Below are 25,231 nucleotides of genomic sequence, written 5' to 3' on the forward strand. Positions count from 1 at the left end.
GACAGCGGCCACAGCCCGGCCCCGCTGAACGGGATGAGAAATCCCGGTTCCTCCGGGACAGCGGCCACAGCCCGGCCCCGCTGAACGGGATGAGAATTCCCGGTTCCCCCGGGACAGCGGCCACAGCCCGGCCCCGCTGAACGGGATGAGAAATCCCGGTTCCTCCGGGACAGTGGCTACAGCCCGGCCCCGAGCGGCCCCTGCGCTGCATTTTTCCGCCATCCGGAGCGTTCTCCAGCACAACCGCCCCTCCCCGCCGCAAGGAAGCGTAAAGTAGACCTCCCTGACCACAGCGTAAAGGAGAACTTTGGACAATGAGAAAAAAGAAAGACGCTCCATCTTTTAATCATTTCATCTTTTATTGCACATCAAAATACAAAACCGAATCGTTCCCAGCTGTGACTCCCGTCCATCACGGCAGCCCCGTGCTCTTCACAGCTCCTCCGGGGACGGGATCGCCGTGAAGTGCCAGCCCAGCCCAGCCCGTGGCGGGGCCGCGCTCTCAGCGCCCAGGAACGGCACCTGGATCAGGGAACAAACCTCAGACACAGCCCCACACCCCGCGGTGCCGGTACCGCCGGGCACGGCGCTTATGGGAACATGGGTTTCATTCCCCACACACAGCCGTGGGAAATAAGCTTAATGTTCCCGATGCTCTGGGCGCCGTTATCTCACCCGGGGCCACCGCAGACCCCGAATGATTTTCAGACAGCGCCGGGCACAACCGCGGCCCCCGGAGCGCCTTCCCGGGCAGCACCATTCCCATTTCCCAGCAGTTTTACAGCGGCTGAAGGCGCAGGGCAGGAGGGAGGTGCGGCAGTGCCCTCACTCCCGCCCGCACCCGCAGCTCCCCACGCCAGCCCCTCACCTGTGGCCGCCGCGCCGCGCTCTGCGCGCTCCGCCCGTGCGCGCCCCTACACCCCGGGCTCCGCGCCCGCCCCGCGCTCTGTATAAATAACAACAAACCACCCGTTCCAGCCCGCAGTTATTCCTCATCCAGCGCGCAGGGCCCACTGGCGCGGCTCTCGCGAGATGCCCGCGCAGTATAAATACCGCGCGGTGCCGGGGCGCGGCCTTCTACGCTGAGGGATCACGTAAGTATGGCGGGAGCGGCGGCGGCGGCACCGCGCGGCCCGGCCCGGCATCCGGCCCCATCCGCGCCCGCCGCCGCCCGCCTGACGTCCCGCTTTGTTCCAGCAAATGGCGGACGACGCCGGTGCTGCGGGAGGAGCGGGAGCGGCCCGCGGGGGCTTCCGCGGTGGATTCGGGACCGGGCTGCGGGGCCGCGGGCGCGGCCGCGGGAGAGGCCGCGGGAGAGGCCGCGGAGCCCGCGGAGGGAAAGCCGAGGATAAGGAGGTGAGTGGGGAGCGGGGACGGGGGCGCTGCCAGTCCCCGGGATGGGCCAGCAGAGCCGGGCCCCGGCCGGTGCTGGCACCTGGTGACTCTTGCCCCTGGGTTTCTCTGCCAGTGGATTCCTGTCACCAAACTCGGCCGCCTGGTCAAGGATATGAAGATCAAGTCTCTTGAGGAGATTTATCTCTTCTCGCTTCCCATCAAGGTGAGTTGCTGTGGACATGGAAGGGAGGGGTCAGGGAGATGCTCCAAGGGGTGGAGGCAGGCAGGGAGAGCCGGGGTTGTTCATCTGGGGAAGGGAAGGCTCTGGGGACACCTCAGCCTAAAGGGGCTCCAGGAGAGCTGGAAAGGGATTTGGGATAGGGTCAGATGGGATACTGGGAAGGAATTGTTCCCTATAAAGGTGGTGAGGTCCTGGAACAGATTCCCAGAGCAGCTGTGGCTGTCCCTGGATCCCTGGAAGTGTCCAAGGCCAGGTTGGATGGGGCTTGGAGCAGCCTGGGACAGTGGAAGATGTCCCTGCCCTTGGGATGGGGTTGGATTAGCTGATCTTTGAGGTCCCCAATAATCCAAACCATTCCAGGATTGTGTGATTCCTGTGTGCTCAGTGCTGACTCTTGCAGGAGTCGGAGATCATCGATTTCTTCCTGGGCTCCTCGCTGAAGGATGAGGTGCTGAAGATTATGCCTGTGCAGAAACAGACCCGTGCTGGGCAGCGCACCAGGTTCAAGGTAATCCCCTTCTTCTGGAGCCTCCTGCTCACAACCTCCCTTTCTGCACTTTCAGAGCCATTTTAATCACTCCAAATCTCTGTTACTGTGACATCTAGTAAATGAGTATTTTGTTAAGAAAACTTTTCTGACACTGCAAAATTCAGTTGTTCTTGCACAGCAGTGCTGGGTTTTCATGGAGAAGTTTTGGGTGTAAGCAGGGAGTGCTGTTGGAGAATTGTGGGGAGTTCTGACCATAGTGAGGCTGCAGCAAGGAATTGAATTCCAGTGCCTGGCTGGTTCTGCCTGCAGGATGAACTCTGAGGGGAGAAACGGGTTTTGAGAGCTGTGTGTAAGGTTTGGGGGTGAGCTGTGAGTTCCTGCTAAGCACACACCACCATGCATAGCCCTGGCTGGAGCACTGAAAACTCCTCTTGTGCTGCAGGCCTTTGTTGCCATCGGGGACTACAACGGCCACGTGGGGCTGGGGGTGAAGTGCTCCAAGGAGGTGGCCACGGCCATCCGCGGGGCCATCATCCTGGCCAAGCTGTCCATCGTGCCCGTGCGGCGCGGCTACTGGGGCAACAAGATCGGGAAGCCACACACGGTGCCCTGCAAGGTGAGAGTCCTGCTGGCCTGGCCCCGGGCTGTGCTCTGGGACTGACCCCGCTGTGTCCCTCTGCTTGGGGCTGACCCCGCCGTGTCCCCGCAGGTCACCGGGCGCTGTGGCTCCGTGCTGGTGCGCCTGATCCCGGCCCCCCGTGGCACTGGGATCGTGTCCGCCCCTGTCCCCAAGAAGCTGCTGATGATGGCCGGCATCGATGACTGCTACACGTCAGCGCGGGGCTGCACGGCCACCCTCGGCAACTTCGGTGAGCTCTGGGGCTGCCACGGGGTTTAGGGACAGTTCTGTCACCTATGGGGCACAGCAGCTCCATTTGTGCTGCCAGTGCAGTCAGTGCTGCTGCAGGTTCTGCCAGAGTTGGTGACAGAGCTGTGGGGTTCAACACTCCCGGATCTCCCAATCTGCGCGATTGCACTTGTGTGCCGTGGTGTAATCGTCGTAACTGGAGAGAGAGAGCAACCTGAGCTTTGTGGGTTCATCAGAGAGGCCCTCCCTGGTCTCCCTGATCCTTTCAAAGTTCTACATTTTTGTAACCGGGGGCTATTTTGGAACTGTGGGTTGATCAGTGGGCTGGTTCTGCAGCCGTTGGCGGGCACTGTGTGACAGTGTGTGACATCTCTCTGCAGCTAAAGCCACCTTCGATGCCATCTCCAAAACCTACAGCTACCTGACTCCTGACCTCTGGAAAGAGACTGTCTTCACCAAGTCTCCCTACCAGGTAAGAGTGTTTTGGTAACTTAGAACTCAAAATTGCCCCTAAAATTCAGATTTCTCTACCCAAAAGTTCAGTAGCTATAAAGTTGAGCCACCCCAACCTCAGTGCACACGAGGGGTGGGAGTGGTGCTGAGGAACCCGTGAGGGGTCTGGGGGAATAACCCCGTTGGTGTTTCTTGCAGGAGTTCACTGATCATCTGGCCAAGACCCACACCAGAGTGTCGGTGCAGAGGACCCAGGCAGCCGCTGTGGCCACCACCTAAGGGGTTTTGTAGGTCAATAAAGAGATCAGAGAACCAGGAACCCATGCTTGGTGTGATGGGGGTTGGGGCAGGTGGGTTAAACCACCTGGGGTGGGTTGGGAAGGTCCTGGAAGCTCATCCAGTTGCACCTTACACTGAACAATGCTGCTCCAACCTCTGTCCAGCCTGGCCTTGGGCACTTCATCTTCACTCAGTGAGGGAAGTCAGAGCCAGGGCAGAGCAGCACACAGAATGTTCTGGAGGCTCATGGAGGAGAGGAGGGCAAACCCCATCAGTGGCAGCCCCAAGTGCCTGGAGCTGAGGGCTTGCAGAACTCTTCAAAGAATGAATACAGAGCCCAGCTGTACAGATCTGTTTATTGTGGAGGCCAAGGAAGCAACATGCACTGGGATACCAGCACCACGGAGGGAGGAACTGTGTCAGGGCCGACCTGAGCCAGTGCCTGGAGGGCATGGATTTTCTGCTGCTTTCCTCTCCTCCATCATCCTGTGCTTCTGCTTCATCAGGCATGTCCGTGCATTGCCATGGAAACCCAGTTCACCGTCTGAAAAAGAAAGAGGGTGCCTGAGCAGTGCCTCCATGATGAGTGTGGGATGTGATTTCAGAGCCCCTTCCCTGGGCTCAGAGCCCTTGCCCTGGGTGCTGCTGCCACACTCACATCTGTCCTGGTAGGCCTTGGTAACCTGTTCCAGCAGCTCCATCTCCTTGGCACAGTTCTGGAACTGGTTGGGCCCTTCCCTCTGCTTGCACGCAGCCATCCTTTCCCGGACTATCTCCACAATCTGCTGATCAACCATCCTGCAGGAAACAGGGTGAGGAATGAAAAACTGAACCAAGTGCTGAGGACGCCCTGTGGAATGCCAGCTCTGGGATTTTCAGTGTCCTGGTCCCTAATGTCACCATGCCCAGACGTGCTGCAGGGACAGCAGGACACAGATGTGCCACGGGTGGGCTAGAGGTGGTGCCTCAGCACCCCAGCATCCCCCAAAACGCTGCAGGTCCCAGGGCTGTGTGCTCTGCTGTGAGCTAGCCGGGGACAGTGCAGGGGCAGCCATACCTGTCCCTCCTCCACTGAGCCTCGGCCTCGTAGTAGCACAGGTAGTCGCCCTCCAGGCACTGGCTCAGGTCGGGCACACGGCGGAACTTCTGGTGGTAGTAGTAGAACTTGTTCCTGTTCTGCCACCGCTCGATCCAGCCTGCAGGGACAGCCCGGTCACACACCTGGCCCAGCTCTGAGGGCAGCACAGCCCACACAGGGCTGGCACTGTCCAGTGCCACCTTCCCTGGCAGCGGCAGTGGCTCCGCACTGTCCAGCTCATGCCCAGCTGTGTATCTGCCCCTCTGTGCTGTGTCCCATGTCCTGTGTCATTCTGTCCCTGTATCCCCTGCACACTCCCAGTGTCCGAGCTGTGTCCTGATGTTGTATCTTCACAGTGTCCATGACATCTCATGTCCCTGTCCCACTACCAATATTGTGTTCTTGTCTGTGTCCCATGTCCCTGTGTCCATGCTGTGTTCTACCGTGTGTCCCCTGTCCATGTCTGCCCGTGTCCATGTTGTGTCTCATGTCCCCTGCGCTGTCCCTCTGTCCAGGCCATGTGTGTATCTGTCTGTGTCCCATGTCCCTGTGTCCATGCTGTGTTCTTGTCAATGTCCCGTGTCCCTCTGTCCCAGTGTCCTGTCCCTCTACCGTTACTGTCAGGACCGGTGTCCCTGTGTCCTTGCGCGTGCCCTTTGCCTGTGCAGGTGCCCGTGTCCTCACGCCTTTGCCCCGTGTCCGGTGTGCCCATCCCCGTGTCCCCGTCCCCGCGCCGCTGCTCAGCTCCCAGGGGAGGAGGACAGGGAAGGGTATCTCGTCCTGCCGGTACCTCGGATTAAGGTGACGGGCGAGTCGAGGACATAGTTGAAGGCGCTCTGGAAGTAGTCGACGGGGTTGGGCACCGAGGTGGTCCTCTCGGAGACGGGGGTGCGGGTCGGAGGCACCTTGTACGCCTCCCAGTCGTGATCCTCCGGCATCGCGGCGGCGGCGAAAGATGGCGGCGACCCCTGAGGGGGCGGGAGCCCGGGAACATGGCGGCGACCCGAGGGGCCGGGCGCGGGAATATGGCGGCGGCCCCGGGGCATGCCGGGAGTTGTAGTGCGGGTGTGCGTCATCCGTGAGGGGAGCCCGGCATGGGGCGGGCCGGCAGAGCCCACAGCGGGTCCCGACTGTCCCCTCCCTGCTCACAGCGGGTCCCGACTGTCCCCTCACTGCTCACAGGGCCATCCCGCAGCCCATGGCGCAGTGCTGGGAGCAGATGGCTTTGGGATATCCCCGGCGTGGGAGACTCCACGCCCTCTGTGGGATCTGTGCTCGGTCACTGCACAGGAATAAAGTTCTGCCTCGTGTCCAGTGGAACTGTCTGGGATCGGTTCTTGCCCATGGCTCTGGTGCCATTGCCATTGGGTCCTGCACACAGGGACACCCCGGCTTGAGTGAATGGGGCTCATCCCTGGAAGGTGTCCCTGCCCATGGCAGGAATTGGCACTGGATGATTTTTAAGGTTCCTTCCAATCCAAACAGCTCTGTGATTCGGAGATGCATTGTCTCAATCTCTTTTCCAGCTAGGCTCACAATCCTGGGCTGACAGACTCTCAGCCTGTGCTGGGGGTACCTGGTGCAGGTGTTCACAGCTCTGGGTGTGTGGTGCTCCTTTTGGAAACTGTCCCTAATGCAGGAAACTGCCCCAATTCCTGCCATTCACACCAGAGTTGTTCAGGAGGGAGCAGCGTAAACTGAGCCAGCAGCAAGTGACCTTTACCACACCACAACTGTCGTGTCCAACCTGCCAGGAATGAAATGAATATCGCGGCGGGTGAAGCGAGCGGCTAAATTTGTGTCTTCAGACCCATTCCCATCTCAAGTATTAATCTGGGGAGGCACCTCCTGACAGCCTCTCTCTGCTGCTGCCTGGCCTGAAGACGTCCCATGGTTGGTAGAGCGCTGCTGTGTGTGCGAGGGTCGGCGAGCAGGGCTGGGTTGTGCTCCCGGTAGTGCCACAGGAACGGGGCAGAATCCTCAGAGCTCCACTCAGGCTGGAAAAGGAGCTTGGTGGAAAGAACAGCCGGGCGCTGGCACTGATCTGAGCTAGGAAGGAGCTGCAGTGTGTGCAGGACTAACTCTCCGCTGCTTGTGGTTGAGGTTTATGTGTTTATCTCTTCTCACCTGGCTTTCAAGGTGCCTGTAGAACCTGTGCATGTTCGTGTTGCCAGTTCCTCTGGGCGTCCTTTCCCCTGTTTTCCCAATCCTTGGCTGTGCTTGTTTTGTGCCATTTGCCTTGATGACATGAAGCCCAGGAATTCCAAGCAGGCCTTTTTGGTGCTAGAGGATACAAAATAAATTGTTATCATTAAGAGCAGAGAAGGACAGACCTAGTAAAGAATTAACTTCTCCTTCAATGTTTTTTTTAAGTTTTTTATTTAAGTGGCATCATTTCTCCAGAAATTTAGTAAATTCGCTGACAGAGAGTAGATTTAGAAAGGGTGTTAGGAAGAAATCCTTCCCCTGTGAGGTGGGCAGGCCCTGGCACGGGCGCCCAGATCAGCTGTGGCTGCCCCTGGATCCCTGGAAGTGTTCAAGTGATGGGGCTTGGAGCACAGTGGAAGTGTCCCTGCCATGGCAGGGGTGGCACCGGATGGGTTTTGAGGTCCCTTCCAACCCAAACCATTCCAATATTCTATGTCATTTTCCATGTACGTGACAGAAGCTTGAACAAACCCCTGTCCTGTTGGGACTCAGTGAAGAGCCCAGAACCTCCGTGCCATTCCAATCTGAAAGGGAGGATTTTTGTTGTGTTTTTGTCGTGTTCCTGCCGTGTTTCCCTTATCCCCATTTCCCTGAGCTGAGCGCGCAGCTCCCTCCGTGTTCCCCTCCGCAGTCCCACCGCAAGTTCTCGGCTCCCAGGCACGGCCACCTGGGCTTCCTGCCCCACAAGCGCAGCCGCCGGCACCGCGGCAAGGTGAAGGCCTGGCCCAAGGACGACCCCAGCAAACCAGTGCACCTGACGGCTTTCCTGGGCTACAAGGCCGGCATGACCCACACCGTGCGCGAGGTGCACCGGCCCGGCCTCAGTAAGGCTGGGCTGCGGCGGGAGGGAAACTGGGAATGGGCTCCTGGAAAAGAAAGGCTCTTCATGGAAAGGGGGGTGGAGTGTGGTGGTGTTTGCAGGGGTTCCAGGATGAGAGATGAGATGAGAATCCTGAGTCCATGTTTCAGAAGGCTGATTTATTATAATTTTATTATATATATATTATATTAAAATCGATTAAAATATATTATAATGTTAAATATATTAAAATATATAAATTTATTTTAATATATTAAAATATATTAAACAAAATATATTATTTTAATTATATTATACATTATACATTATATATTATATATTATATATTATATAATATATATTATATATTATATATTATATATTATATTAAAAGAAAATTATATATTAAAACTATACTAAAAGAATAGAAGAAAGGATTTCATCAGAAGGCTAGCAAGGAAAGAAAGGAACGGAATGATAATAAAATCTTGTGACTGGCCATATTATTATTTTATGATATATATTATATTAAAATATATTAAAATATGAAATATGTTTAAAATATATTACATATATATTAAAATAAATTAGTTTATATTTTTAATATATTAAAATATATTAAAATATTAAATATATTAAAATTTAATAATATATTATATGAAAAGAAAATTATATATTAAAACTATACTAAAAGAATAGAAGAAAGGATTTCATCAGAAGGCTAGCAAGGAATAGAAATGAACGGAATGATAATAAAATCTTGTTACTGACTAGACAGTCCGATACAGCTGACTGTGATTGGCCATTAATTAGAAACAACACATGAGACCAATCACAGATGCACCTGTTGCATTCCACAGCAGTAGATAATTATTGCTTGCATTTCGTTTCTGATGCCTCTCAGCTTCTCAGGAGAAAAAAAATCCTAGCAAAAGGATTTTTCATAAAATATGTCCGTGACAGTGGAGCCCACAGCGCTGGGTTAAATCCTGGCTGTCCACATCTTGATGGTCAAAGCTCAGCATGGGCTGAGTGTGGAACTGTGCACACTGGGATGGTGAGTTTGGGATGTGAGGAGGCTGTGGCTGGCTGAGATCAAACACAAGCTCGCCCCCAGCACTCTCTGTGACAGCAGGAATCCTTCAGGGAACGATCCCAGAGGATGCCCAGCACCCCTTCCCTTTGCTGCCCTGCAGAGGTGTCCAAGCGGGAGGAGGTGGAGGCCGTGACCATCATTGAGACGCCCCCGATGGTGGTGGTGGGGGTCGTGGGCTACATCGAGACCCCCAAGGGCCTGAGGAATTTCAAGACCATTTTTGCCGAGCACATCAGCGATGAGTGCCGCCGGCGCTTCTACAAGAACTGGTACGGGCTCCCAGAAAGGGTCACCAAACACTGGGAATGCCCAGGGAGGTGGTGGAGATGACCAAGGCACCCCAGGGTGTGGCACTCAGTGCGCTGGGCTGGGGGACAAGCTGGGGATCAGCCACAGGTCAGACTGGATGATCTGGGAGGGCTTTTCCAACCTCCTGAGATCCCCAGAGTGGGGTTTTCCTGTGGGGCTGCCGGTGAGGGATCCCTGGCAGGAATCCCACAGGCTCCCCAGGATGCCCAGACAGCTCAGATCCCGAGGAGTGAGCCTGCTGCCTGTTTAGTCATGCACAGGGATACACTGCAGACAGCCCGGTGCTGGGGAGCAGCGTTTGCATATGTAAATTTATTCTAATAGCTGAACCAAGTTAGCTCTCTCCACAATATCGTGTGGCAGGTTCCTTTTCCCTCGTGTAGCTCCTCGGCTCCCCAGTTAACCAGAATCCTTGAGCTGGACTGAAAGCAGATTTGCCAGGGGGAAAATTGATGCAGAATGTGGCCCCTGACCCCTATAAATATCAACACCCCTCAGCAGAGAGGGAAGTGGGAACACGAATTTCCTGGCTGTGGGAATTGTGTCTCCTGTCCCAGCGCCATGGAGACCCACCCACCACGCTGATCCCTGTTTGCTCCTGTCAGCCCTTTTCATGCTCATCCCTCTTCCCACCGAGCCCTTGGCCGGCAGGTGAGGCTCAGGTACCCATAGGTAGCAGGGAAGTGATTTCCTGGCTGCAGGAATCCCCTGTAAGTGCCATGGGGACGCACCCACCCCAAGGCTCTGTCCCTGCTTTCTCCTGCCTCTGATTTTGTGCCTGTTCTGACGGTGCTGAGTCAGTCAGTGGGAGAGAACTGCATTCCTCACGCAGAAAGGTTTGAATTACCCTTGAAGGAGCCCTTTTCAGGGCTCATTATCCACCTCCCTCTTCCCACCTCAAGGTCCCGACAGTCGGGCGAGGCTCAGGTATCCACAGGTTCCTTGTGCCACCGAGCAGGTGGCAGCCAGGGTGACCTGTCCCCTCTCTGCAGTGTCACCAGCCCTTTATCAGCTCTGAAGGCTGCTAAACCACTCCTGTCCCTAGGCACAAGAGCAAGAAGAAGGCGTTCACCAAGTACTGCAAGAAATGGCAGGATGAGGCTGGGAAAAGGCAGCTGGAGAAGGATTTTGCAGCCATGAAGAAGTACTGCAAGGTCATCCGTGTCATTATGCACACACAGGTCAGAGCCTCCCCCTGGCAGGGACAGGGGGCTCGGGGGCTTCCTCGGCTCTGAAGGGCCTGGAAATGGGATCAGGGGGTGTTTTGGTGGGGTCAGAGGGGCTGAGAGAGCAGAGGGTGTGAGATGGGGATAGGAGGTGCTGGCTGACCTTTCCAGCTCCCAGAGCCCTCCCAGCCCTCTGCTCCAGGGCTGCCATGGGGGCTGTGGTTTGGGATCCCTGGGGAGCCCCCACACCCCAGTGGGAGCCCACACACCCCATGGAGGAGAGCAGGAGCAGGGCAGAGCCTGGGCAGGTCCTGAGTCCTGTGTCAGCAATGGACCTCATGATCACCTCAAATTAGCAATTGGTGTCAAATGTTTTGGGCAAAAATAACCCCACGGGCAGGCACAGTTTTGCCAGATGCTGATTCCTGGATACACACAGGGCCATTTTAATGCTGATCCCTGGAGTTAAGGGCTGCTTTGGGGTCTGGGGGAGAGCTAAGCTGGCTCAAGGCCAGACAGGGACTCTGAGCTCAAGGACAAGGAGTTGGCTCCATAAAATCCCAGCTATAAAGAGCTGCTGACCCAGGGCTGCTATGAAAGGGGGTGGCTGTGGCAGAGAGATGAAGCAGTGGCCCTGCTCACCCCTGTGCCCCTCACAAATTGTGAGGGACCCATCCCTGCTGCACCCTCCTGTCCGTGGGGCAAGGATCCACCCTAAAGCGTGGTGTGCTGCAGATGAGGCTGCTCCCCCTGAGGCAGAAGAAGGCCCACATCATGGAGATCCAGCTGAACGGGGGCACGGTGGCTGAGAAGGTGGACTGGGTGCGGGAGAGGCTGGAGAAGCAGATCTCTGTGCACAGTGTCTTCGGCCAGAACGAGATGATCGATGTCATCGGCGTGACCAAGGGCCACGGCATGAAAGGTACAGGGCTCTGGGGCTGTGCTCCTCACAGGGCTCTGCCCAGCAGCTGCTTTTGGGGTAGGGGAGTGTTAACCATGCTGAAAACCCCTCACTTTCTGTAGAGGGAGTAGCAAAAAGCCTCAGCATCTAAAGAATGACATCCAGTTCTGGTGTGGCAGGGCTCGGCTTCCTTAATCTCAGCAAGGGAAAAATCCAACAGGGGCACCTCTGGTGTAGATACAGAGGAGCTGACAAGGTAATCTCTGTTGGAAGGATTTCCCCTGAGATTAAGGCCAGTGAAGGCCTCCTCCCAGGAGGCTCTGAGGCACTGTCAGTGCATAGAGCAACCAGGTCTAATGGGAGATGTCCCTGCCCATGGCACGGGTTGGAACTGGATGGTCTTTATGGTCCCTTCCAATCCAAACCATTCTGTGATGGTGCGAATTTCACAAACCCCACATGTGCAGAGGTGTGGGCATCCCTGGGTGTGTACGTGGGACCTCCAGGTCTGATCAGAGCCCTGGGAGGTGAGAATAGCTCCTGATCTCCTCCCAACACGGCCTCCTCTGATAACTGCAGGAGAGCCATGGGACTGTTCCTCAAGAGAGGCATGGGACTGTCCCTCAGGGAATGTCCCTCAGGGGAGCCACAGGACTGTCCTTCCCAGCCCCAGCCCTCCCTGCTGGCCCTGCTGACTGTCCCCACGCCCCCAGGGGTGACCAGCCGCTGGCACACCAAGAAGCTGCCCAGGAAGACACACAAGGGCCTGCGGAAGGTGGCCTGCATCGGGGCCTGGCACCCGGCCCGCGTGGGCTACTCCATCGCGCGGGCCGGCCAGAAGGGCTACCACCACCGCACCGAGATCAACAAGAAGGTATGGCCAGGGGGCTCCATCCTGTCACACCCTCCTCCCCACGCTACCCTCAGCTCCTTGCATCCTCACGGATGTTCCCCTGGACACCTCCATGTCCTTCCTGGTGATTTCCTGCTGATTGAGGGCATGCCAAAAACCTGTAGGGCAATTCGGTATGGGTAAATGAAGGTGGTATAGGATGTGATCTTATCCACTAAAGAGTTGCAGCTGAACCAATTATTAAAGATTATGAGCAGGCCTGATGTTAACAGGCCACACCTTTAGCCAATAAGAAGAGTGTTATAAAATAGTGGATTGGTTGGTTGAGGGGGAACTGAGAACTGGAGTCAGTTGGTTCCTGTGAGGACAAGGCAGGGTCAGTGCCTGGAGGAGCTGCCTACAAGAAACATGAAGGAGTATGAAACTCTAGCAATATGGAACCCTTGCAATGTACTGATTATAGAGCTTCTGCAATATAACGACAACAAAAACCACGTTGTTCTGTGGGAGATTCTGGCACCCTGTAAGGCTCCTCAGCAAGGGGCAGGAGAGCCTCCATCCCCACTGCCTGTGTGTCCCCAGATTTACCGCATTGGCCACGGGATCCACGTGGAGGATGGCAAGGTGGTGAGGAACAACGCCTCGACGCACTACGACATCACCGAGAAGACCATCACGCCCATGGTGAGGGCTGAGGGGTGACAGGGCCGTGCCCCCCTGACCCTCCCAGCCAGCTCTCCTGCCCACCCACCCCTCTGCTCTCCCCACAGGGTGGTTTCCCTCACTACGGGGAGGTCAACAACGATTTCCTCATGCTGAAGGGCTGCGTGGTGGGCACCAGGAAGCGCGTGCTCACCCTGCGCAAGGTGAGAGCACCTGGGATGGGCTGCAGCTCCCCGGGAGCACATTCCCCACACGGAGAACCCTCCAAGTGCTGGGCAGGGACACTGGGCAGGTCCTTGGTGCAGTGTCAGCAGGTGGATGGAGCTGGAGAGCTCTGAGGGCTGTGGTTCATTTCAGAAATGAAACCTTGGGTTGTCACAGCAAGGTGAGTGGGCACTGGAATGGGCTGCCCAGGGATGGGGTGGTGGAGTCCCTGGTGTTTAAGGACAGAATGGATGTGGCACTCAGTGCCATGGTCTGGGTGACAAGGTCAGGTCATAGGTTGGACTTGGTGATCTCAGAGGTTTTTCCAGCCTGGCTGATTCTGTGATTCTGTGCAATGCTGAGCAAAGAGCAGCTCTGCAAGCTCTCTCCCATCTGAGTCCCAGGGTGTCGCTGTGAGAACACAGATTTTTGAGGGGATGTTTTAGAGGATATTCCAGCCCCGCTTCCATGAGAGCAGCTGTTCTGTGACACTTCCCCTGCTGTTGTGGCTGTTCTTTCCCAGTCCCTGCTGGTGCACACGAGCCGCCGGGCCCACGAAGCCATCGAGCTCAAATTCATCGACACCACTTCCAAATTCGGCCATGGCCGCTTCCAGACGGCTCAGGAGAAGAGAGCTTTCATGGTGAGTTCCTCAGGCTGCCGCTGTCTGACTCCAACCAAGCATCTTCCATGGGCAGGGAGGTGGAACTGGATGAGTTTCGTGTCCCTTCCAACCCAAACCATCCCAGGATTCTATGATTCCATGATTCTGTGTTGTGTTCATCAACACAACAACAGCCAAGTGAATGTTTGAGGCTCTCTTGCCTAAAGGCAGCCATGAATTCCGTTCACACAGCAGAAATGATGCTGAGGAAGAACAGGATGGTTGTGTGAGTGATCCAAGACAACTCAACCAGCAAATAAAAGACCATATGGGCAACCAGTTCACATTCACCATGGGAAGTTTTAAACAAGCAGTTAACTTGGCAGGCACTGTCTTGGCCATATGGTGCCTTTCACTCAGAATTGTGCACTGCTTTGATTTGTTTGGAATGATTTATAGCTTTAATGTTCTCATAGGAAAAAAAGTTTGGGTCAAATTCAGATGCAGATTCATGGTGCTTTTGTCACAAGCTTTCAAGAAGGCCAAGCAGTGTATTTTTCTTAAATCCAGGGCAAAAAAATAATATAATTAAATAATCCAAACACAGCAGTTTCCTGAATAGTTTTGCAGCCTTCACCAGGCTGGGGTGAGTCTGAGTCTGAAGCGGAGGAAGCACTGAGTAAACCAGGAGAGGGAGAAGGGAAAGAAACAAGTGTCTGTGTCCCACGCAGATGTAAACTGGGTCTGGCTGTGGCCTGTCAGCCAGAAATGCCATGTGAAGCTGGCTAAGCCTCCTTAGTGCTGCCAGGGGGATTGGTGAGGCACTGCCTCTGCAGAGCTCTTTAGAGGTTAAGCTGATTTCCTTCAGCTCAGTGTCAGAAGCCTCTTGTGTCACTGCCAGCCTGAGCTGCTGTGACAGGAGGAGGTCTGACCTGGGTGCAGCTCTTTTCTTTGCCATTTTGCCCCATGGACTCTGTGGTAAAACATCACATTTGTCTGGAAGTTGAGGGACACAAGTAATTCCTGCCACCTGCTCCCGTAGGATTGATTTGCTGTGGGATAATCCCATTTTTTAGCTGATGGCCCAAGCTGCCTTTCTGGTCACCACAGCCCGGACACAGCCAGGTCTGTGTGTCCCTAAATCCAAACTCTCCTCTCTGCTCTCTTCCAGGGCCCCCAGAAGAAACATTTGGTGAAGGAGAAGCCAGGTGTGCAGGAAGAGCTCTGAGGACAGAGATCCAAGGCTGCCTGGCTGGGCATTTGCAATAAAGGGGCTCCAAGCCATGCCTGCTCCTCTCTCCTTCTGGAAGGGTGTCCTGCCTGTTCTCAGGCTCCTCAGCAGCTGGGGATGGGAAAAGTGGCATTTGGGACTGGCCCACATGGATGGGGACTAACTGGGACAGCCAAGTGCCAGCTCTGCCCTCTGGATCCTCCCTTTCCTCTCCTCCCAGTGAATTTTTCCCTCTCACCCAAATCACCACGAAGTCTCCCCCATCTCATCCAGCAGAGAGCAGAGCACGTTCCAGCACTTCTGCCCCAGTTTCCACTGGGAATACTGGGCCAGCCCATGGCCTGGCTCTGCCCAGCTCCCTGCCTGTCCCCTCCTGCCTCTCCCACACACCTCCAGCACTGCTTTTGCCAAGCTGAAGGTGCAGCCTGGGGGCCTCTCCTGCTCAAAGCCCCCTGATCGTGGCTGGGACCCTGGCAGAGGTGGGAATTGTGCACAACAAGAGGGCTGCCAGGCAGAGATGGATTTATTCACCTGGGAGCCTTTCCCACCCGTGCTGTCCTTGCAGCCCAGCTGCCTGTGGGGAGGGGGCATGCCCCAGAGCTGGGAATTCTGGATCAGCAACGATCCCAACTCCTTCAGTGCCGTGATCCAGGTGTCCTGCACCCTCTTTGGAAGCAGACAGTGGGAAGCCCAGCCCTCCCGTGCCCCGAGCTGCCTGCTTGACCAGGAGTCCTGGAGCGTGGCCGTGGAATCCCTGGGTCTCCAGCAGCCTGGCTGTGCCCTGAACGTGTGCTTGCAGGATCTGAGGGGGCTCATCTGCACAAGCAGAGCGTGAGGATGAATCCAGGCACAGCCCGGGCTGCAGGCAGCGGCCAGGCCTGGCTGTCCCGTGTCCCAGCGAGGTCCCTGAGCTCTGGGCAGTGTCCCTGCCCCTGGGTTGTGCTTCAGAGCCTCCTGTCCCCCGTGGCTGGTGGATCCTGGGGCGGTCCCGGGCTGGGGGGCCAAGGATCCAGGCCAGAGCGCATGATGGGCATGATGAGATCGTCCATGTTTGGCATCACCAGGATTTTCTGCAAAGAGGAATTCAGAGTAACAAATCAGTGGGTTTGAGCAGCACGGGGACACTCCTGGAGGTGGCTTGGCAGGAGCCACGTGGGGATAAACTGGAGGTTCTGGGCTCCCACCCCACAGCAGCAGCCCCAGGAGGGTCCCAGCTCTGGATGTCAGGGTGGGGACAAACAGGGACAGTTTGTCCTGGCCATCTCAATGGCTGCAGGGGTGGTCACAGCAGAGGGGAGGAACCAGCATTTGGAAACCATCCAGATGGGTGGCTTTTGGGGGGCCTTAAATATCTGTGGGGATATTTCTGCTTTTAGAGCAGAGCTGAGAGGCTGAACACAAACCCTTGGGAAGGCAAATCTCCCAAACATCCCCAAAGCAGAATGGACAGGTGAATTCAGCTCTTCTGGGGCTGAACCCTCCCTGCTTGGGGCAGGGCTGCAAATGATGGGAGGAAATCACTTTTCCTCAGCCCTTGAACTCGTTCTTTGGGTTCTGTGTTGTCACTGCTCCAAGCTGGCCAGACCAGACCAGTGCTGGCTTTTTGCAGAAACAACTGGCCCCAACTGAGGCTGCCTCTCCCCGATGGCAGCAATGCCCAAGGCTCAGCAGGGCTTGCTGAGGCCCTGAGCAGCAGCCCAGGCACCTGGAACTCGTGCTTCAGCTTCTTCTCGATCCACTCAGTGACGTGCAGGAATGTCACCTCCCGCTCACCCAGCTTGGGGCGCACCCTCAGCTCCAGCTGCGGGGGCACTCGGAAGCTGTACCTGTGAGGGGAGAGCAAACAGGCAGAAAGCATCACCTGCATCACAGGTGTGCCACAGCCACTGAGGGGTTTAGGGAGGGACAGCTCAGGGTGCCCAGATCTGTGCTGGCCTGGGTGCAGACCCAGAGGAATGAGCTCTGTGAGCCCCTTTGGGGAGCAGCTTTGGGTTGTTGGTGCCAAGATGAGCCCAGAGCCCTGGGATGGCCCCTTGCAGGGAGCAAGGGGCGCTGGCAGCAGGATGTGATGAGGGGAAGGAGAGCTGGTACCAGACACGGTCGGTGGGTGGCGGGGGGATGTTCACGGCCAGGGTTCCTGCCAGCTCCTGCACCTCCACCGTCAGCAGCAGCGGCGTGTTGGACACCTCCTCCATCTTCTTCTTGATGAACTCGTTCTCCGTGGCCTTCTGGAAGTACTTGGACTTGGCGATCTTATCCACGAAGCGCAGGATCCTCCTGCTCGTGCTGTTCCCACTGACGTGCCTAAAGCAAGGGGGGCCCCAGCTCAGCCCTGCTGGGTTTGGGGGTCCCCCAGCCCTCTGCCACAGCACAGAGGGCGACAGAGGACGGGGACAGAGGATGGGGACAGAGTCCCCTTTGGAAGCTGCCACAATGTGCTGTGTGTGTCCTGCCATGGACACCATCCCCATGCCCCTGTGCTGCTGTGGCACTGTGCGCCCCCATCCCCTCCCTGAGCCCCCCGTGGCACAGACAGACCCCCAGACAGACCCCCAGCACCCCCGTACCCCTCGGTGCCGGGCGGGGGCAGCCGCTCCCCCGGGGCTCCCACGGGCTCTGCACCGGCGGCATCGTCCTCGTCGGAGGAGCCGGCGCTGGAGGACTCGGCGTCGCTGTCTGCCAGCAGGATCAGCCGTGGCCGGGCCCTGCCCGCCCAGGAGGTCACAGCCAGCTCAGGGACAGCGGCCTCGCCTCGCCGGGGCAGGAGGAGCAGGGTGAGCCCACCCACGGGCAGGTTCCTTACCCCTCTCTGCCTGCCTCTGCAGGGCCGCTCTCCTCTGCAGAGCTCTCCTTCCCCAGCTTGCTGAGGTTCATCTTTGTCTCCAGTGTCATCTGCAAGGAGCCGCTGTAGGTGACCTCCAAGTCCACCCAGAGCCCTGCCAGGGAGAGGGACAGGGTGAGATCGGGTCAGCACCACAGGGGTCAGAGCTGCTTGGGCACTGCCAAGCCCTCCCAGCTCTGGGCTGGCAGCTCTGCAAAGCCATCCTGGAGGCAGCACTGGGGTCCCTGTGCCTCTGGGGGGCTCTTACCTCGCTCATTGATGGTGGGGCTGGAGGCACTGAGCACTGAGGGGATGGATGTGCCCATGTCCAGCTCTGTCAGCGTCAGCTCGTTCATGAAATACGGCAGCTGATGGAGGGAATCCCCCATGGGGACAGTCACCACTCACCGTGGGGCCTTGGGAGCAGGGCTCCCTGAGTGATGCTCCTGCCTCTCACCTTGATCTTGCTCAGCTTCTTCTGGATCTTGTTGGACACCTGCTCTGCCCAGTACTGCTCCCTCAGGAAGTCCCAGAAGATGCGTCCCACCAGGGCGTTCATCCAGGCCATGCCGGCCGTGTCCTCCTGGGAGGGGACAGCAGCCACCAGCCCCTGCAGAGAGGTGGCTCTGTGAGCAGTGGGACCTGCTGTCTGTGCTCCCTGCCCCAGGGCTTGGCTGCTCAAACAAACCACACGCTGGAAGCGTGGCTCCAGCAGCCTCCAGCCCGCTCCCAGGACTGGGTTTGTCCCTCTCACCTTTGTGGGCGTGGGGCTGCCCAGAGCTCCATGAGAGGGGCTCCTCTCCGGGCTGGCTGCCCCCTGTGCTGGCACAAATCGGGCCATGTAGGTGCTGTAGTCCAGGTAAATCTCCTCAGTGCTCCCTGACACATCCCTGGAGGGATCTGTGGATGGGATGTCCTCAGTGCTGCCCCCGCTGCTGCTGCCGCTGCTCTGTGGGGCCCATCCTGTGCCTGGGGAGGTGGAATCACAGAATCACTGAGCTTGGAAAACCCCTCTAATGTCATCAATCCACTCCCCAGCACCACCCAGGCCAGCCCCAACCCGTGTCCCCAAGTGCCACATCCACATGGCTTTAACTCCCTCCAGGGATGGGCACTCCAGCCCTGCCCCAGGCCTGGACAGCCCTTTCAGTGAAAGAAATGTTCCCAATACCCCACACTCACTAATACCCAACATTCACTAATATCCAATTTTCACTAATATCCAATTTTCACTAATATCCAGTCTGTTCGGTCAGGATGGCATCAGGGGTGACATGACGCCTGTCCATGACACCAGTGACATGCCAGCCACCCTGTGCTGACCACCTGAACCCTCCTGGCTCCACTTTGGGCTCCTCCCCGTCCCTCCACACTCCCTGCTGCCCATTGTGCTCCTGGCTCAGCCCTGGTGGCTGCCCCTCACCTGCCCTGGTGTCACCGTGGCCGCTGGCTGTCCCACGGGAGGCTTGCACGAGGTGCTGGTACCACTCCTCCTTCTCCCGCCCCGTCCTCCCAAACAGGTACAGGCACCTGTCCCTGCTGTCCCCCGGGCTGTCCTGCCCGGCCGGCGGCACCTTCCTGCTGCCCTCGTCCCCCTGCGGCTCCGTGTCCCCCTGCTCCTCGCCGCCCCCTGCCCCGGCCGCCTCGGGCAGCAGCACGCAGATGGGATATTTCTTGTTCCACGTCCGCTTTCGGGCCAGGCTGGGGGGGCACAGGAACACCTGCGGCACCGACAGCGGGGTGAGCCAGGCTGGGGGGCACCGAGAGCAGAATGTGCCCGGGCCAGGCTGGGCGGTCCCCGTGGGAAGGAGGCTCCTGGGGACCCCCGGGCTCACCTTGGCGTCCGTCAGGTCGTAGCAGCGGTGGCTGACGAACACGGCGTCCAGGATCTCCTCCTCGAAGGTGGCTCGGCGCGGGATGTTGCTCTTGGGGTAGGACAGCTTGAGGGTGGCCCCGTCCAGCACGGCGAGCACCGAGTGCGTGAGCGACGGGTGGAAGAGCTCGGGGTCGTAGGCGTGCAGCTGGTTCATCCAGCCCTGCAGAACGGGGAGAGGCAGCCGGCTGTTCCCCTCCTCACCAGGGACACCCCCAGCCCCCATCCCGGAGCCCCCGCTCCTACCTGCAGGTGCGGCGCTTCCCGCGGCTCCCCCGGCAGCAGCTTGGGGCGCAGGCGGCCCCAGGGTCCCCGAGCGGCCGGCGGAGCCCTGGGCACGAGGAGGAGGACGGCGAGGAAGCCGAGCAGCAGCCCGCAGAGCAGCCCCAGGCCGAGGCCGGCGGCGTAGGGCGGCAGCGGCAGCACCAGGTAGCCGTAGGCGAGCAGGGCGATGCCGCCGAGGGCCCTGCCCGGCACGGAGCCCCCGGGCCGCGCCGCCGCCGGGGCCTCCTCGGCCGCTGGGACCGGCGGGGGCTCCGCGTCCCTCTGTGCCACCTCCACCACCTGGATCACGTCCCCGTAGGAGCAGATCTCGTAGCGGCAGTTCTGCGTGGGCTCCCAGGGCGTCCAGTCCCGCAGGCGGCGGCCCCCGGCCCCGCGGCCGCCCCCGGGGCTGCCCCCCGGCTCCCTGGGCCCGCTCTCCTCGGCCATCAGGCGGCTCAGGCGGCTCAGGGGCTCCTGCACGGCCTCCGACAGCCGCCGCCTCGTGTCCTCCAGCCTGGCGTCGCGCAGCCGGAGCAGCGCGGCTCGGCTCTCGGACGGTGACACGCTGGGCGACGGCGGAGCCGTGCGAGACCGGGCCGGGCTCAGCCGGGGCTGGGGGGCCCGCGGGAGCTCGGCCAGGAGCATCCCCGCGGGCTGGGGCGAGGGGGGACGCTTCGTGTCCCCGTCTGCCGAGGGAAGGAGCCCGCAGCCGTCCCGGCCGCCCGCGTCCTCCCGGGCGTGCGGCGTCGGTGCCTCCGCGTCCCCGCGCCGAGGGGAGCCCGGGCTCGGTGCCAGGGCTGGAGAGGCCTCTGCTGCCACCGCAGCCGGGTCTGCCATGGCTCGCATCGCCGGCGGCACTGCCGGGGGGCAGGGGAGCGGCTGTCAGAGCTGAAAGGGCTCCGTGTCACCTCCGTGTCACCGCGGGGCACAGAACATCCATCCCTGCCCTGCTCCTGCATCCCCCGCACCCTCACACGGGCCTGGGCGCTGCCAGCCTGTTCCCTCCGTGGCTGCGTGTGAGAACCTGCTTGTCCGAGGAGGATAAACCCCAGCCAGGCAATTATCCACGGGGCTGAGAGAGCCCGGAGCTGCCAGCCAGGCTGCAGCCAAACAGGGGGATTTTCCACACCGGGATATTCCCCTGCTCCCAGCGCCAGCCCAGGGCTGCCAGGCCGGCGGGCAGGACTCCCTGACTCCTCTGAACGTTCATGGTTTGGCCCCAGCTTCGAGCACTGCATGGATCCAAACTGGAGCCGGCCCAAGCTGCGGCCCCAGTGCCCAGTCAGCAATCTCTGCCTTCACTGGGGATGCAGAGGACAAAAGTTTTTCTAACACCAAGTTTCCATTGTCCTGAGGTGTCCATGGCCTCAGGGAATGCTGTCCTGTCCCCCACCACCCCTCACTGCTGCTCTCCATGGGCTGGCCTGCCCTGAGCCGTGTCCCCTCCGTGATTTTGGGAGGGAGAAGGGATCTGCAGGACGGGCTCTGAGGGCACCGCGGTGCTGAGTCAGCCCCCAGCGGGTCCCTGGAGTGCTCAGCCCCTCCCTGTCCCCCTCCCCTCACAGCAGCCCTGCAGCAGCAGCAGCAGGAATGCATCCCAGGGACCCTGGGGCTGCCTCATCCTCCCATCGCACCGCCCTGGATCTTCAGAGCTCCTCGGTGCCAGGAATTAATCACAGCCTGTGCCGCAGCTGCCTCCAGCCCCCTTTATATAATCTCAGCTCTTGCTTGGCTTCTCCTTTGCAGGAGCCACTTGTTAACCCCGGATCATCCACGGGTGATTGCCCCAGCCCCTGGCAGAGCCTGGCTGGTGCTGGTGGCACTGCTGGCACCATTGGCAAGGCACCAAAACCGCCAGAGGAGGAGTGAGCAGGGCAAATGAGCAGTGGGGCTGGGCCTGAGAGGGGCCCTGCTCTAGGAAGGTGCCCCTGTCCATGGCAGGGGGGGTCTTTAAGGTCCCTTCCCTTTAAGGTCCTTTCCAGCCCAAAGCATTCCGTGTGTGGTTCCAAGGGATCCCTCCCCTGACCCTGCAGGGCCCTGTCCCCCTCCCACCCAGCACTGCAGTCCCTGCCCCTCACCATGCAGGGTTCTCATGGCCCCATCACAGCCACTCCCAGTATGCCCAGTATGCCCAGTGCTGCCCACCACCCCGGGCTGCTCCTACCAGAACGCCCCTGGGCTGCTCCCTGGAGGGTCCTGGCCGGTCCCTGCTCCGTGTCCCTGCCAGGTCAGGGGACAGTGTCTCCCTGTGCTGGCCTTGGTGCTCCTTGTGGTGCTCACTCCACCGTGCCCAGCTCTCCGTTCCCACCACTCGTGGGTTTTCAAAGCTAAAAAAAAAAATAAAAATAAAAAAAAAAAAAAGGAAAAAAAAAAAGAGAAGTCTGTTTCCTGAGAGACCATTAGCACGGTGGAAGACAGAGATAATAATAGCCTGGGTTTGTATGGGAGTTCTCCTCTGGTGAGTACAGGGGGGCTACGCTGCTGCTGCTGCTGCAGCCACCTCTGGGGAGGGTGGGCAGCAGGACAGACCCTGCTGGGTGTCCTGGCTGCACCCCAGGGGCAGGTGCAGCCCTGGGGGAGGCTCTGCTGCTGCCTCAGGCTCCGAGAGCCAGCACTGAGTGTGGGGGTGCCCCCAGCACTGAGCGTGGGGGTGCCCAGCACTGAGTGTGGGGGTGCCCAGAAGTGTGTGTGGGTGCCCACGCTGCGGCCCTGCAGGATCAGGGGGATCTTTGTGCTCTCTGCAGGATACATCTGACATGAAGGTCCTTGCAGGGGTTGTCACGGGTGCAGCAGAGTAGGTTCATGGGGGCACAGGGCAGTGGGGATGATGGAGGTGCCAGCAAAGAGCTCTCAGGGGTGATCCCACCCCTTCCAGGACACCCCTGAGAAGGACTGGGGCTGAGGGGATATCTGCTGAGTGGGACACCCAGCCCAGGACAGTCACACCTGTGCAGGGCAGGGACACAGGACCCCCAATGACAGTGTCCCCCCTCGCTGTGTGAGGACACACCAAGGCCATGACCATCAGTGAGCCTCTCCCTGGATTCCAGCCCCAAAATTCCTCTCCTTGCTCCCAGCTTTGGTTCAAATCCAGGGCCTGACACAACCTGACAGAGACAAGCTGTGGCCCAGCTTGGGCTGGACTCCTGGAGTGTGTCCCCCTAGAACATTCCCTGATGTGGCCAGGGCAGCAGAGGTGGCCTGGCACAGCCTGGCAGGGTGGCAGCTCCGGGTGGGCACCGCCTGCCTGGTGTTTGCTCTGCTTGTAGGATCAGGGAGTTAATTGAAATATCAACTTCATTAACTTCCCTCAGTCCTCTGTGGTTAATTAGGGCGGCAGTGGCACCACAGCAGCGCTTTCCTCACGCAGCCAAAGGAGCTGGAAATCCCTCTCCAATTATCTGCACAAAGCACCGTGACAGAGCCGGCTGTCCCTGCATTATCCCGGGATCAGGGAGCATTGGGGTGGCTCTGAGGGAATTCTGCAAGCTCAGATGTAACTGTGGCCAGCGGGCCGGCCAGGGTGGGATCCCAGCTCCATCCCCTGCCCCCAGCTCCACATCACATCGCTGCTTCTCAGGGGTTTTACTGGTGGATACTGGGGTGGGTTTTGTGCTGCTGGGGGAGCAAGGAGCCAGGTGAGCTTTGGAATGCCTGAGAGCCTGCCAGCCCCAGGAGCCACTGCCAAAGCCTCTCCAGCATCCCGTGCATCCCAGGGCTGGAGCTGAGCCCTTCCTGTCTCTGGGCTCTGCCTCACTCCTGTGTCTCAGCCATTCCCAATTTCCATTCCTCTTCCTGAGCTGCGTGGCCCCTGCAGCTCAGAGGGGCTCTGAGCCATGGGGCAGGGTCCAGCCACTCCCCACATGCATCCCGTTCCCTCCGGCACAGCCTCGCCGCAGGAATTGCAGGGAGCAGCAGTTTCCCGATGGATGATGCTGCCGGGAGCTCCTGGCAGCTGCAGCTCCTTCCAGCGCCTGCAGATCCACAGCGCTGGGCTGTGCGGGGCCCTGTTCGGAGTCTGTTTGGAGCTTTCCCTGACATCCCGCTCCTCTGATCTCGGTGGATCTTACGGGAGGCGCTTTCAAAGCAGCGCATCCCCCTTCTCCCTCCCTCCCTCGCTCCGTGCCGTGCCGGTGTTGCTGCGGGTCCCCGCTCCCGTTCCCCGCCGTGCGGAGCCCTTCCTGCCCCGAGCCGTCAATCGCGGGGCTGCGGCGGGGGCTCAGCCCGCCCGGGCTGGATGAAGCCTGACCTAATTCCGACAGGGCAGCGGCCCCACGCCGGGGTCCCGCAACGCCCGGCTGCATTTGGGAGCGGGGATCCATCCCCGCATGGCCGGGCCGGCGGAGCCACAGCCGCCTTTTGGCCAAAAAGCACCAAAATTTCTTCCTCTTGCACCAAGGAAGGCGCCGCTTCCAGCAGAGCCTAAACCCGGGGACTCACGCCGGTGAGAGGTTGTGGATAAAGTCCCCGAGCAGGGATTTGTGCTGCTGATCTCTGCAAGGAGAAGGAGGCTGCAGCAGCTCAGCCCCTTTGGAACCTGCCCAGGTTCACCTTCAGAGCCCTCACCTTGCCACACTCCGGCTGTCACCTCCTCCTCCCGCGGGGATCCCCGCGCCCACCACGGGCCCGGTCGGACCCCGCATCCCCCGGTGACCCCGGTCGGACCCCGCATCCCCCGGTGACCCCGGTCGGACCAGCGGGTCCGTGCTGCGCCCGCTCCCATCCCGGGACAGGGGGGTCCCCGCTGTGCCCGCACCATCCCCAGAGCCGGGAGCGCCTGAGGGACCCCCGGTCCGCACCGCCCCCAACCCTGCTGGGCAAACCGGTGCTGCCCGGCCCCGCCGCCCGCCCCGGGCCCCGCAGCGCCGGTACCTGCGGCAGGCGGGGGGCCCGGGGAGCCGGGAAGGGCCGGTCGGTGCCGGTGGAGGAGAAGGACGAGCAATGCCGGGGAATCGGAGTGGTCCCAGTGCCGGGGGAGGATAACGGGGGGTCAGTCCCGGTGCCGGGGACACGGGACCTTGTGCCGGGGAAGGAGAGCCGGTGCCGGTGTCAGTGAGGCCGGTCGGTCCCGGTGCCGGGATCCAAGGACTGATGCCGGTGCCGGGATGGCAGGGCCGGAGCGCTGCCGGTACCGGTGGCGGTACCGCCGTTGAAGAGCCGGTACCGGCGGCTCCGTCGCGGTCGCGCTGCCCGTTACAGACGCCCAGAGCCGGGCTGGCGCCCGCCCCGCTGCCACCGGCGGGGCCGGACGGAGCATCCGCAGCCCCGAGCGGGCTCCGCGCTCCGCCCCGCGCCCCCCCGCGCCCCCGCCGGGGCTGCCCCCGCTCCGCCGCCGCCACCGGGAGCCCGCGCGGGGGCTGGGCCGGGCCGGGGCTCCCGGGGATCAACGGGGGGCTCGGAGCGGGGTCCCCCCGGTACCGGGACCGCCCCGGGACCGCCCCGGGACCGCCGGGCCCGCAGCGCCCTCTGCGGGCGGCGGGGCGGGGCCGCAGGGG

General features: G+C 59.6%; 4 protein-coding genes, 1 long non-coding RNA gene and 2 other non-coding genes across 8 annotated transcripts; 3 read left to right on the forward strand and 4 right to left on the reverse strand.

Moving 5' to 3' along the window:
* Positions 1-340: 340 nt before the first annotated feature.
* On the reverse strand, positions 341-915 carry LOC134426538 (uncharacterized). Its single transcript, XR_010029997.1, has 2 exons — positions 869-915; positions 341-522 (listed from the first exon to the last, which is right to left on the reverse strand). It is a non-coding gene; the product is annotated as an uncharacterized LOC134426538 (long non-coding RNA).
* LOC134426731 (small nucleolar RNA ACA64) lies at positions 589-713 on the reverse strand. The gene has a single exon (XR_010030030.1). It is a non-coding gene; the product is annotated as a small nucleolar RNA ACA64 (small nucleolar RNA).
* A 282-nt stretch (positions 916-1,197) lies between the features above and the next one.
* Positions 1,198-3,706, forward strand: RPS2 (ribosomal protein S2). Its single transcript, XM_063171604.1, has 7 exons — positions 1,198-1,356; positions 1,469-1,558; positions 1,977-2,084; positions 2,509-2,682; positions 2,776-2,935; positions 3,315-3,406; positions 3,586-3,706. The coding sequence occupies exons 1-7, from the start codon at positions 1,201-1,203 to the stop codon at positions 3,664-3,666; spliced, it is 861 nt and encodes a 286-aa protein (XP_063027674.1). The 5' UTR covers positions 1,198-1,200; the 3' UTR covers positions 3,667-3,706.
* On the forward strand, positions 3,079-3,215 carry LOC134426729 (small nucleolar RNA SNORA64/SNORA10 family). Its single transcript, XR_010030028.1, has one exon. It is a non-coding gene; the product is annotated as a small nucleolar RNA SNORA64/SNORA10 family (small nucleolar RNA).
* Positions 3,707-4,003: 297 nt separating the features above from the next.
* NDUFB10 (NADH:ubiquinone oxidoreductase subunit B10) lies at positions 4,004-5,737 on the reverse strand. Its single transcript, XM_063171612.1, has 4 exons — positions 5,535-5,737; positions 4,724-4,862; positions 4,325-4,464; positions 4,004-4,210 (listed from the first exon to the last, which is right to left on the reverse strand). Exons 1-4 carry the CDS (start codon positions 5,680-5,682, stop codon positions 4,086-4,088), a joined length of 552 nt encoding a protein of 183 aa, XP_063027682.1. The 5' UTR covers positions 5,683-5,737; the 3' UTR covers positions 4,004-4,085.
* A 747-nt stretch (positions 5,738-6,484) lies between these two features.
* RPL3L (ribosomal protein L3 like) lies at positions 6,485-14,831 on the forward strand. Its single transcript, XM_063171585.1, has 10 exons — positions 6,485-6,637; positions 7,584-7,776; positions 8,948-9,116; positions 10,202-10,337; positions 11,058-11,244; positions 11,937-12,097; positions 12,659-12,760; positions 12,847-12,942; positions 13,467-13,586; positions 14,719-14,831. The coding sequence occupies exons 1-10, from the start codon at positions 6,635-6,637 to the stop codon at positions 14,773-14,775; spliced, it is 1,224 nt and encodes a 407-aa protein (XP_063027655.1). The 5' UTR covers positions 6,485-6,634; the 3' UTR covers positions 14,776-14,831.
* A 452-nt stretch (positions 14,832-15,283) lies between these two features.
* Positions 15,284-24,970, reverse strand: LOC134426501 (testis-expressed protein 2-like). 2 transcript variants are annotated; one of them, XM_063171563.1, is made up of 13 exons: positions 24,609-24,970; positions 21,901-22,063; positions 19,719-20,593; positions 19,435-19,635; positions 19,023-19,320; positions 18,354-18,568; positions 18,057-18,209; positions 17,868-17,967; positions 17,582-17,714; positions 17,346-17,483; positions 16,870-17,082; positions 16,484-16,604; positions 15,284-15,848 (listed from the first exon to the last, which is right to left on the reverse strand). In XM_063171563.1, the coding sequence occupies exons 3-13, from the start codon at positions 20,580-20,582 to the stop codon at positions 15,723-15,725; spliced, it is 2,562 nt and encodes an 853-aa protein (XP_063027633.1). In that variant the 5' UTR covers positions 20,583-20,593; positions 21,901-22,063; positions 24,609-24,970; the 3' UTR covers positions 15,284-15,722. The 2 variants fall into 2 exon arrangements, with proteins under 2 accessions (XP_063027633.1, XP_063027632.1); XM_063171562.1 differs by having other exon boundaries at positions 19,719-20,624.
* Between the last annotated feature and the right edge of the window lie 261 nt (positions 24,971-25,231).

This window comes from Melospiza melodia, chromosome 18 (genome assembly GCF_035770615.1).
Source record: "Melospiza melodia melodia isolate bMelMel2 chromosome 18, bMelMel2.pri, whole genome shotgun sequence".
In the NCBI taxonomy this organism is placed as follows: Eukaryota; Metazoa; Chordata; class Aves; order Passeriformes; family Passerellidae; genus Melospiza; species Melospiza melodia.

Bases quoted from the DNA above. Each gene is read 5' to 3' on its own strand.
- RPL3L (XM_063171585.1), top strand. The intron at 7,777-8,947 runs GTAAGGCTGGGC...GCTGCCCTGCAG, and splicing joins GGTGCACCGGCCCGGCCTCA to AGGTGTCCAAGCGGGAGGAG. The intron at 12,943-13,466 runs GTGAGAGCACCT...GTTCTTTCCCAG, and splicing joins GCGTGCTCACCCTGCGCAAG to TCCCTGCTGGTGCACACGAG.
- RPS2 (XM_063171604.1), top strand. From the start codon at position 1,201: ATGGCGGACGACGCCGGTGCTGCGGGAGGAGCGGGAGCGGCCCGCGGG. The intron at 1,357-1,468 runs GTGAGTGGGGAG...TTTCTCTGCCAG, and splicing joins GGAAAGCCGAGGATAAGGAG to TGGATTCCTGTCACCAAACT. The intron at 2,936-3,314 runs GTGAGCTCTGGG...ATCTCTCTGCAG, and splicing joins GGCCACCCTCGGCAACTTCG to CTAAAGCCACCTTCGATGCC.
- LOC134426501 (XM_063171563.1), bottom strand. From the start codon at position 20,582: ATGCGAGCCATGGCAGACCCGGCTGCGGTGGCAGCAGAGGCCTCTCCA. The intron at 18,569-19,022 runs GTGAGGGGCAGC...CCACCTCCCCAG, and splicing joins CCACGGTGACACCAGGGCAG to GCACAGGATGGGCCCCACAG. The intron at 18,210-18,353 runs GTGAGAGGGACA...ACCTCTCTGCAG, and splicing joins GCAGCCCCACGCCCACAAAG to GGGCTGGTGGCTGCTGTCCC.
- NDUFB10 (XM_063171612.1), bottom strand. From the start codon at position 5,682: ATGCCGGAGGATCACGACTGGGAGGCGTACAAGGTGCCTCCGACCCGC. The intron at 4,863-5,534 runs GTACCGGCAGGA...CTGTCCCTGCAG, and splicing joins GCCCGTCACCTTAATCCGAG to GCTGGATCGAGCGGTGGCAG. The intron at 4,211-4,324 runs GTGAGTGTGGCA...TTTCTTTTTCAG, and splicing joins CAAGGCCTACCAGGACAGAT to ACGGTGAACTGGGTTTCCAT.